At 35.0% G+C, this 11,368-nt stretch overlaps 1 protein-coding gene across 3 annotated transcripts; it reads left to right on the forward strand.

The window, feature by feature from the left end:
• Positions 1-2,046: 2,046 nt before the first annotated feature.
• LOC147520193 (serine/threonine-protein kinase STY46-like) lies at positions 2,047-10,883 on the forward strand. 3 transcript variants are annotated; one of them, XM_086591702.1, is made up of 17 exons: positions 2,047-2,185; positions 2,346-2,539; positions 2,713-2,827; positions 4,142-4,242; positions 4,386-4,505; positions 5,463-5,517; positions 6,378-6,488; positions 7,223-7,273; positions 7,417-7,592; positions 7,698-7,805; positions 8,094-8,167; positions 8,279-8,454; positions 8,819-8,914; positions 9,399-9,479; positions 10,017-10,070; positions 10,180-10,314; positions 10,402-10,883. In XM_086591702.1, the coding sequence occupies exons 2-17, from the start codon at positions 2,346-2,348 to the stop codon at positions 10,477-10,479; spliced, it is 1,725 nt and encodes a 574-aa protein (XP_086447828.1). In that variant the 5' UTR covers positions 2,047-2,185; the 3' UTR covers positions 10,480-10,883. The 3 variants fall into 3 exon arrangements, with proteins under 3 accessions (XP_086447828.1, XP_086447829.1, XP_086447830.1); XM_086591703.1 differs by having other exon boundaries at positions 2,077-2,185; positions 2,326-2,539; XM_086591704.1 differs by lacking the exon at positions 2,047-2,185 and having other exon boundaries at positions 2,270-2,539; positions 7,420-7,592.
• The last annotated feature ends 485 nt before the right edge of the window (positions 10,884-11,368 follow it).

The raw sequence follows: 11,368 nt of genomic DNA on the forward strand, positions 1-11,368 counted from the left end.
GCCTTAGAGACATGTTATCCCCTGCTACTGTCATCATTACTAATTTTATCTCTAGTTTTTTTTCACGCTGTAATACATACACCATTACAATCATCCACCATCATTATAAAAAATTTACTATCATTACATTCTATACCAACTTAGATAAATCTAAATACCTATAGTTGCTATCACGTGCCTTTTCTAGAAACATGTAATTTATCTCGATCACACGTCTGTACTTATTAGTATACGTATCACGTCCGATGTATGCTCTCAATGACTATAAAACCACATTCAAAAACTACGTGTGACTTGATTCCAGTTTGATAAATTATTCCCAACTTGAGTTACTAATTCTCACCTCCTCAACATATGGACTGGATACTCAATACGTAGGCATCTTCATACACATGAAAACAACCATTAACACTAAACAAAACCATCTCCTCCTCACAATATTAATTTAAGAACTAAGTCTTAATATCTTGGTCTAAATTTAGACATTTACAATAGAATTGTTCTGTAATAATTGTAATTAGGAGTCTAGCTGACTCTAGACTTCTGAGGAAGGAGCTCGTATCGTGGTCCCAAGTTCGAACAAGCAGACTCAGACCCTAAATTTTGCCAAGAGCCCAAGACAGAAAGCAATAACATTCAAGGGGGACAAAATATCGCTTTATAATACCAGACTCTCGTCTCTCGAGTCGAGACAGCGCAAGTGCATGCAATGATACGTGGTATTAGAGATTACTGTGAAATCCATGCAATCTTGCATATGGAATCCTTAGTATATCCTACCAGTTTCAACTTTAAGTATACTATTTTGACTTTGTTTTGCCTCTTAAATATAAGTTTGACCTCTAAACACGTTTGGATAAGTTTTTATATTAATTTTTTCAGTCGCGAGTGGAGTATGTAATGTATTCTTCTGCATATTCCATGGCATCTGCGACCACCCGCCACGTTTATCTACACAGCATATTCGTGATCCTCCAGTTCCCAACCTAATCTACCTCTTCAAAACTCCAAGAGCCACTTTTACCACGCAGGATTCCACGTCAGGTTTTTTTTTGGATATATAAGACCAGACCCAGGTTCAGAAGTTAACAACTTTGAACTACTCTGCAGTCTGAACTCCGAAGACACAGTATGATGGGCCACGTATCTTCCTTTACTACGTTTGGAGTTGCCAGCTGTGCATGTCTATCCTGTTTCACTTAGTGAAGATAGTTCTTAATGTAATCAGGAAAAAAAAAATCCTCTTTCCACATTTTTAAATCATTCACAACAATTGGACGACAAAAAAAAAAATGATATTTGCTACAAGCAAAAATGTATAGTTCACACTTCATAACCCACATGTATCCGGTATCCCTTTAAAAATTTAAGTTTGTTAGATGATTTTTTATACCTTGGAATAAAAAGAATATGCCAATAAGCAACACCAATAAATTTGTTTGAGCTTAACGTACACTATCTTATCTTTACCCAAAAAAAAAAGTACACTATCTTATTAATTTTCTCGATAAGCTTGACTCTATTTTAGCCATCAAATTTTGGTTTGGTAATGAACTTGCAAGCCTCGTGGGCATATCCAATATTTTACCATTTAAAACCAATATTGGTTGTCATTTGGACCGGCTCATACTGCTTTTAGGTAGAGAGGGTCAGATGGCATGGGAGATACTCAGATACGCATCATCCTATTTTTTCTAGTCTCTTTTTTTTCATACCATTTAAAGGGTTCAAAGGTTGATAATATTACCAGCTAGTCTCTGACATTGATTTGGTTCAAAAGTATATCCTTTACTGCTGTTTCCATACCGACTATTATTGTTTACTTGTACACGTGTCAGTACACAATTGGTTAGAAAGCAGAGCAAACAAAAATTGTGTCACCAAAAAAATTAAGAAATATAAATAGTTTCTTTGTAAGCAAGTTTCGAAACAAAAAACCCCAAGTCATACGCGAAGTAAAACTCATATCCCGGAATTAGCAAAATCCACATAGACAAACACGATAAACAAGGATTTTTTTTTTTTTTTTTAATGTTTTTGGATTTTGGAATAAACAAGAATTGTTTACGCGAGACATGAAACCGCACTGAAACACCTCTCTCTCTCTCATGCTGAGCTCAATTCCATCTCTTTTTTTTATTCTTTCTTTCTCAAAAAAAAAAAAAAAAAAAAAAGGAAAGGCAAGGTAATAAATAAACCTTCCTCTCTGATTCTCTCAAATCAACCTCTCCAATATTCCAAACTATTTCTTTCTAATTTTTTCTTATTTAAACACCTCCTTTTTTGTCTGTTGTTTGAGTTTATGTGAAACGTTTTTTTTTTGAGATTGTTGTTTGATTTATTAGATGGCGATTAATGATAACGAGAGTTGTGGAAGTAGAAGTACGGATTTGTCATCAAATAATCCGTGGCAACAGAAACAGAAGCTTCAAGTATACAATGAAGTTCTTCGTCGATTGAAAGATTTAAATAACCAGGAATCGAATCTTCCTGGATTTGATGATGATCTTTGGTCTCATTTCCAGAGACTTCCTACTAGGTACTAAACTAAACCCTAGTTTTTTTTTTTTTTAAACACTTTTTCATGTACGATGATGTTTGATCATTTATCTCAGTTAGAGTTTTAGGTTTATTGTTTTTATCTTAATATCGTAGCATGGTGTTGTATGAATTGTTTTGTGATTGGAGATCTCATTTTGGTTTGTGTGATAGATACGCGGTGGATGTGAATGTGGAAAGAGCAGAAGATGTATTAACACACAAAAGGTTATTGTTACTAGCACATGATCCGGCTAATAGACCTGCATTCGAAGTGCGCCTTGTGCAGGTAACACTTGTTTTATTTCATTTCATGTTCGAGTTTTGATTCAATAATAACAATTCTTTACTCAATTTACAAAACCTTACATACAAAAGTGCAGTGTTGTTCAGAAATTTGGTGAAAAAAATGTCCTTTTGTTTGCGATTACTTGTTGGTTATTTCTCTTCACGAGGCATTTATCCATTCTGAATGTGTTATGTGTGTTTAAACACTCTTTCTACTTTGGCATAACCCCATAGGTTTCACTATTTGATGCCTTGATATAGAAAGTATGTTGGTTTTATTATTTCAATCAAGTTTGCGGACATTTAGTTGATATTTGTGTAAAATTCGGTCGCGTAAGAGAATAGAGTCAAGGGATGGAGAATTATATGAGAAAGGGTCTCTTGTTCATTTAAGTTCTAGGTGTTGAATGAGGACCTGTCTCACCAAGTTTCCGTAATCAGCTTTGTCACAGTCCACACATGAAGACAGTATGAGAGAGGATTTCACTTAATTGGCTTCCTCCAGTACTGTGCCTATACTTGCTAGTTGTGATGTTTTGTGTTCACTTGTGGCCTTCACCGCAGGACATTTGGTCTTTACTTGTACATCTGATTAGCTTTGGATTTAACTGGTGTTTTGATGGTCAATTCTTACTAGCGTTATCTGTCTCACTTTACAAGAATTTGTTCTGTGTCAAGTCCAATTATATGCAGACTATCACCTTCTAGTGTCAGACTTAATGCCTCTTCTTGAAATTTCATTCTGAAATGAAATGATATCGTTGTGATTTTTACAAATCGTTTAGGTAATTTGGTATGATTATTTTTGGGCAGATAAACAAGACAAATATGGTAAGGACATGCCTTTTACACTCGAATTTATATAAATTTGATGTATTGCTCATTTCTAAGTGTGGTCTCCTTGGATTCAATATAAATTTGATGTATTGCTCATTTATATAAATTGTAGCTGTTAATATTTTAGATTTTTAATGAGCTTCTTGTGCTTGTACTATAATAGATCGTCCTTCATCATACTTAATGAATTAAAATAATTTATGATCGTGTACCTCTCCAAAAGAATAACATTTGAATTGTATGCATTGCATTTTGTACTTTTCTTTACAGTTGTGTGTGTTTGCGTGTTTTTTCAGATTGAAGAAAAAAAAAATGAATTGGAGGATGAGTTAAAACTACCAAACATATAACATTTATTTCAAAGGCTATACCTCACTGCACACTTGTTTTGCTTATTTTTCATAGTTTCTTTTACTTTCATGTAAGATTATTTACTTATATGCTTGCAAATGCATTGTGGGAATGTATTATTATGTAGGTTCTTCCCGTCCTTGATGAAAATTCAGTTGATTCTATTCCTTCAATTTTTCCAAAAGAAGAAGATGCTCAAAGCCCTTTAAATTACCTTGGAAGACAGAGGTAAGTTGTCCCTGCAATGCCTCCCCTCATTTAGAGCATCTGTCTCCTTATGGGCACCTTGGTGATTTTTGCTTCATATTTCCTTCTCTTATTTGTTTATTTAATTTGGAGTTAATGATACTATTTCCTAACCAATCCTTCAGTATCCATCCACCACCTGCCTTCGGTTCGTCACCTAATCTTGAAGCCCTTGCACTTGAAGCCACCAAATCACATGATAAAGACGGAGGTAGCGTTGCGCATGCAAACCCGTATTTTGCACGGTAATTACCGACTAATAATGTAGCTCTTATTTATTATTTTATTTATCTATTTTTATTTATTTTTTTGTGAAAAATAGGTTCCAAGAGTTTTATCAGGAATATCCCTATCTCATTTTCCATTCTTATAGTGGATATGGATAAAGCGGAGTAGGTTAGAAGCTAATGCACAGGAAACAAGAAAAAGCAGTACAGGCCATAATCCTTGTACTTAAATTTAGAGATTTTAGTTAACAATAATGAATTATCAATGTATTTTATGTGATTTCTAATTGATTTTGTCATTCGTGATATGTATCTATTTCTTATTTCGTATTTTATGTTGGATTGGTAAAGGAAGAATATTTTTAACCTATTAGGAGTAAGTTGGCATAATTTGTTACGAAATAAAATGAATTAATTCTCTAACAGTGCTGAACTTAACACAACAACTCACCCTCCCACCAGTTACCTTCTTGTGCAAAGTGTTTGGGTTAGTGCATTACATGATTTTACCTATATCCCTCTTTGTAATGAATTAATAGCTGATATTGGAGAAGGTAATCCCTAGTTATGGAGATCATCTTTCCAAAACTCAGTTTCATCGCTTGATAAGCTAAAAACAATCAATTTATTTTGATTCTTTGTGATATATATGTGGTTGGATATGCACAATACACACATACCTTGATTAGTTGAATGTTAGTATGTTACTACCAAATATGATGACGAGTTTCAGATTTTGACTTTTGTTTTGAGTTAAATCTTGTATCTTGGTTGGTCTTAGAGTTAGAGGTCAATGTATATTGTGCATATTGTTCTCCTAGTTGCGCCTATTTTGTACTTATCTATGTTCTCAGTTTCGGCCTCCTGTACTGAATATCTACTGAAGTTTAAACCTATATTACTCATCATACTAGCACTTTTTCTTTGATTTCCCATAGTATAAAACTGATGTTTCTGTCTGTTATGATCATGTAGGCCCATGCATGAGATCACCTTTTCGACGGATGACAAGCCCAAACTTCTCAGTCAGGTAATTAGAATTATCTTAGTATTTACGTATGTTTCTTGTATTTGCTGGTATAAGAAGCTCTAAGAAAAAAATATTCTCCATGTATACTTTATCCATTAGAAGATAATGATACTCTTTTCATGATTAATGCACTCCTCGTTCATTAAAGGATGTGACATTTTGTACTGCTGTTATGATAAGTGATACACAATAGCTATTATAGTATTATCTAATTTTATTATTTTATGTTCTAATCTACTTGCTATAATCAAAATAGTCGTTTGTATCCCCCTAAGACCTTTCTTCTAACTTCACTAATTTTGCCATACATGGCCAAATAGTATCCTCATGCTTAGGATAAACTCCATAACTCATAGCAAAGGTCAATCTAAACAAACAAAACATTGAGCATTACAACAACATAGAATCCCCAAATTTAATGTCGCTGAGACAATCAACAATCTGAATAATAATGTCATGACGTCGCAAGGATATACATCCTTCACCTTCACAATAAGGCTTACAAATGCACATGGATTTAATCAGAATTATCTCTGTGGATGTATGTGGACTAAGGAAATAGACTACTGAATAGTACTCAATTTCACTTTTAGAAGGAAAATAATTATGTTTGCCTGTTCAACATTTACTTCCTAAAGGTTAGTATTGCCAAAGGCTTTTTGTGTGTGTGTGTGTGTGTGAAAAAAGCGAAATCTATTGTTACATCTTTAGCCTCATTATATATTTCATATTGCATTCTGGAATGATTGGCTAGTCATCACTTTTGACAGTCCCTTGTGGCCGGAGCTGTTTAGCTTGTTTATTTATACCTATATATGTATATACATCTTCATAATTGATTGGTGAATTTTAACTTCCAGTTGACATCTTTACTTGCTGAGATTGGTTTGAACATCCAAGAGGCGCATGCTTTTTCCACAACAGATGGGTATTCGTTAGATGTTTTCGTTGTTGAAGGTTGGCCATATGAGGTATTTCTCATTTGTTTGCGTTTAGTTCTGAAACTATTACAGAGGTATTCCATATAGTCTGTTGCATGACATAAATAGCAGTCTATTTTTAAGTTTGTTGGAATCTGTACAGTCAAGTAGTCAACTTTAGGCCATGGGCATTGAGACACCGTGTCCTGCACCTGAACTTTTACTTTGATAATGATGGTTCAAACATACCCAGATATTAGTAGTGGTATTGTCTAATTACGTTGTGTTGGTTACGACGAAGATACCTAAATTTTGTTTTTCTGTTAGATATCGCTTTTGTTTTATATTTTAATGATGAATTTTCTCCTTTGTCAAAGGTTCAAGATGGTTGTTCTCAATGCTTGTTTTTGATACACATATTGTTGTTTGAGACAGGACGATTAGACTTTGACAAGAAAGGACTTATCCTTGAGTCTGTAGTGCAAATTAATCTGCATGCCATAATCGTCTTACAAAGAGTGTACCATTTCCTTCAAGAAGCCGTATGTACTACCTATGTTCCCAAAGTTATTTACTGCAACGTCCTTGTTCAATGAAGTGTTTATATTTCTGTATTACTTTATACTTTATCTGTAGGAGATAGCCAAGTTATGCTTATTTACTTTAGCGAGGTATTCCTAAATTCTGCTTATTTATTCTTCAGATGGATTGGTGTCATGAATCTATGCCCCTGTTCTGGTTTACTATATAATGTACGAGTTACTTTATTTTTGTCTTTTTTTTAGGAAACCGAGCAGCTTAGACAAGTGCTGGAGATGGAGATAGTTAAGATTGAGGTAATTGTGTGTTTCCTTAATTGATTATTTTTTTGTAATGCTGCTGAATTGTATGGTTTTGGTGTAGAAATCATCAATTTGATTTCTGTAATCATGAATATTGGTGCATCTATTTGTAAGTCTTATACTGAAGTTCACTGCAGAAGAAGCCTTTGTCGAATCAAGACTCATTGTCTTCTATCATCGAGCATGCACAAACTGGGACTAAAGCTAATCCTGACCATGTAAAAATACCTAATGACGAGACTGATGTGTGGGAAATTGATGTCAGGTTGTTAAAATTTGAAAAGAAAGTTGCATCTGGGTCTTATGGAGATCTGTAAGTTCCTCTTTATGTTTTACTATGGTTTGGTGATGTTGACAGCTTGTTTAGCTGCATGTTGAACCTGATTTGATTCTTTTGAATTGAATTTTGTTTCTGCAGGTACAAAGGTACCTATTTTAGCCAGGAAGTCGCAATTAAGGTCCTCAAGCCAGAACGTGTAAATGCAGATATGCAGCAGGAGTTTGCCCAAGAAGTCTATATTATGAGGTTGTTATACCAGGATGGGCATATATTTATTTTTGTAGTAAGGAGTTTGAGTACCTATAAGCCTATATGCCTTTGCATGAGTCCCCTTGCATGGAACATTTTTCTAATCTATATACATTTCAAGTTTTCGACGTCTTGGTTAACTCCCATCTGTTTTTCCCTGTATACTTATTGTCAATGTAGCAGATTGTATTTGAAAGTTTCTAGGTAAAAGACAGATATATGCATAACCCCAACCACCCCCGTTCTACTTAGTTGGCTTCTCTCAACTAGCTGTTATTTTTGCAGAAAAATTCGGCATAAGAATGTTGTGCAGTTCATTGGCGCATGTACCAGACCACCTAGCTTGTGCATTGTGACAGGTTTTAGAGTTTCTCGATAGCTGAAGTTCATATTTGGATTTCTTTATTTTCTATATTACGTTGCTGGCTTTGCACTTATTTAACTCTTCTACCCTTTTTTTGCTTGAACAGAATTCATGTCTGGTGGAAGCGTGTATGATTTCTTGCATAAACACAAGGGTGTCTTCAAGCTTCCAACCTTGCTAAAAGTAGCAATTGATATTTCGAAGGGAATGGACTACTTGCATCAGAATAATATAGTCCACAGGGATTTGAAGGCTGCTAACTTGTTGATGGACGAAAACGAAGTAAGTAACACATACACCTACCATGCTTATGAGGATCTTTCACTATTATCATTTTCTTTGTGTTGTTTTTAGAAATTTGTTTTGAAACTTTATAATGCTTAGTTTGACGATCTTGATATATTGTAACTCATCTTGCCACTTACCCATTTATATGCATGAACTCCTGAAATCCTTTTTTTTTTTTTTTGGGTCCCTGAAATCCTGAAAAGACTTGCACATTAGTATTTTCATCTGATACTCTTCTGGCATGGCTTATTGTTTTATATTTTATTTTTCTCTCTCATTATTTCTGTAATCTTTATAATTTCTGTTAATCTGAACTTCACAAAAATGGTTCTAAAAAAACCATTAACGCTTTGGCCAGGTTGTTAAGGTTGCTGATTTTGGAGTTGCACGGGTAAAAACTCAAACTGGAGTCATGACTGCAGAAACTGGAACTTATCGTTGGATGGCACCCGAGGTTAGCATTTCTTACGCACTGTTTTTTCATTAATATTTGGAAGTTTCATTCCTTAATAAGCATAAATTCTCATTTGGCAAGTATTGTCATATCAAGCACACCACTGCAACCGGTTACCAGTCATTTTGAGATTTGTACAAGAAGTTGGAAAAAACTATGAAACAGCCCATCACAATCAACGTATAATCAATGTCCCTATCTGTAACCCTTCACCAATGGCGACCAAGTAAAAACCTTGTGCCTATTAGTTGACATTCATTTCTATTGTACAATTGAAACATAAATTACATCCCTATTCTTTCATGTCCATGAATTACCAGAATTTTATATAAACTGGGTGCCATCTTTTGAGTTGCATATAAACAATATTCATGCTCTGACTGAATGAATGAACAATATTTCACATACTTTCTCCTTTGTTGTCCTATATTATCTTCCATAATTTCAGTATTTGCTAAAATTTGCTTCTTACAATTCGTTGAAGGTCATAGAGCACAAGCCATATGATCATAAGGCCGATATATTCAGTTTTGGAATTGTGCTATGGGAGCTGATAACAGGAAAGGTATCACACGTATGCTTGGAATGCGATTGCAACATTTTTTTGTCCTTAACTATTTTCTTACTGCAACTGGTAAAGTAGTGTCAAATGGCCTATATTATTTGGAGGGAAAAAAAAAGTAGTTTATAGTTACCTCACTTACCTATGTGTTGGTAATAGTAATTATTATTTCTGCTTTACCGGTTTTAGGTTGCAGGATCATTAGTTAATGTATGATCTTAAATTATTGAGGTATGCTTTGACCATTCAATCTTTGTATAGAAAATAAATTAGCTCATGGTTGAAGGGTGAAAATAATTGGTGATTGCAGTAATTTATCAGTACTTGGGGAATTTGACTCTTCCTATAATTATTAGATGAACCGATAAAATTTTAATTCAGTTATACCATGACCAATCATTGACTGGTTTTTTTTAATTGCCATGGTCACGATAACAATCTATTTGTGTTGTGCACGTTTTGATCTGGGTGATGGAACAATAAACTTTTCCATTGTGCTAATTTGCTCATCAAACATTATTTGTTCTTGTGATTTACCAGATTCCATACGAGTACTTAACGCCATTACAAGCTGCAGTAGGAGTGGTCCAAAAGGTACATAATGTTCATCATTTTCCTATGAAACTGGTTCTCAAAAGCAATAGTTTCTGTTTTATCTTCTTCATGTAGAATGATGAGCAATGTTTTTTTTTTACCCCTGTAGGGTCTTCGACCTACTATCCCCAAAAACACTCATCCTAAGCTTTCAGAACTACTTGAGAAATGCTGGCAGCAAGATCCCTCATTGAGACCTGACTTCTCTGAAATAATAGAGATCCTGCGGCAAATAGCCAAGGAGGTACTAAACCTTTCCTACTACCATTATTTTGGACTTGTTCATCATTTGGATGGGATGGATTTTTAACTGCATAAAATCTTGAAACAGGTAGGGGAGGAGGGAGATGATCGGCGCAAGGAGAAATCTGGCAGGTTTCTTTCAGTTCTTAGACGAGGTCACCACTGAAAGAAAAGGGGGAAAAGTCTTGCTTCATATTTATCGTGCTTGATCTAAATGTGGGCCCATGTTTCGTGTAATTTTGTTTCTTGTAAAGTAATTTGTTTTGATGGCTAATTTATTAGTGCTTTTGTCCCGTTCATTTGTAATTTTCAGCTGTTTATTAAACTTTACACTGTACTTGGTTTAGGGAATTCAAATTCCAGGATAGCAAGGGAAAGACTGAGGGAGAAAGAGAGAGCCTGAATTGAGGCAAGTGCTTTCCTTGTTTTCCTCGGACGTGTTAGCACGGCATTTCTCTCCAATCCCTCAGCTCTCCCTTTTGCTATTTTGTATTGGAATTTCAGTTCATCCAATCCAAGTACCTTAATGTTCTTTTATATCTTCATTCTTTAGAACTGTTTTTGGTTTTACGTGTTTAATTTTGTCAAACGTCACCATTTTATGGTTCATTTTGCTGTGGTCCCCCCTACGCTTTAAGATGTGTTGTCCACTTGTCCCAGTGAAATTTACAAAACTTCGGTATTCTCCACAAGCAGTGATACGTGCGTGAACAGGGTTGTCTTCACACTAGTAAATTTGTGGACGGGGTTCGCACATGGATTTGCTACCAAGATTTCGCGCATTCACATTACAGATCTTCTTTGCAAATTTGTGAACCGTCTTCCACCAAATTGGTAATGCGTTCACCACAACAGACAGTAATATCTGCCAGTCTGCCTTCAGTGGGATTATGTTCCAAAAGGATAGACGATAAAAAGGAAAGCCAGCTAACTTTGTTTTGACCAGCGAGTCGACGCACTTGTTTATGTATCGATGCTACACGGACACGGCTCTTGCCTGTTAGTTGCATGTTGCACCTTGCAACAGAGCTTGGCGCCAACTATGCTGATTACCG

Source organism: Coptis chinensis, chromosome 2 (genome assembly GCF_015680905.1).
Source record: "Coptis chinensis isolate HL-2020 chromosome 2, ASM1568090v1, whole genome shotgun sequence".
NCBI lineage: Eukaryota > Viridiplantae > Streptophyta > Magnoliopsida > Ranunculales > Ranunculaceae > Coptis > Coptis chinensis.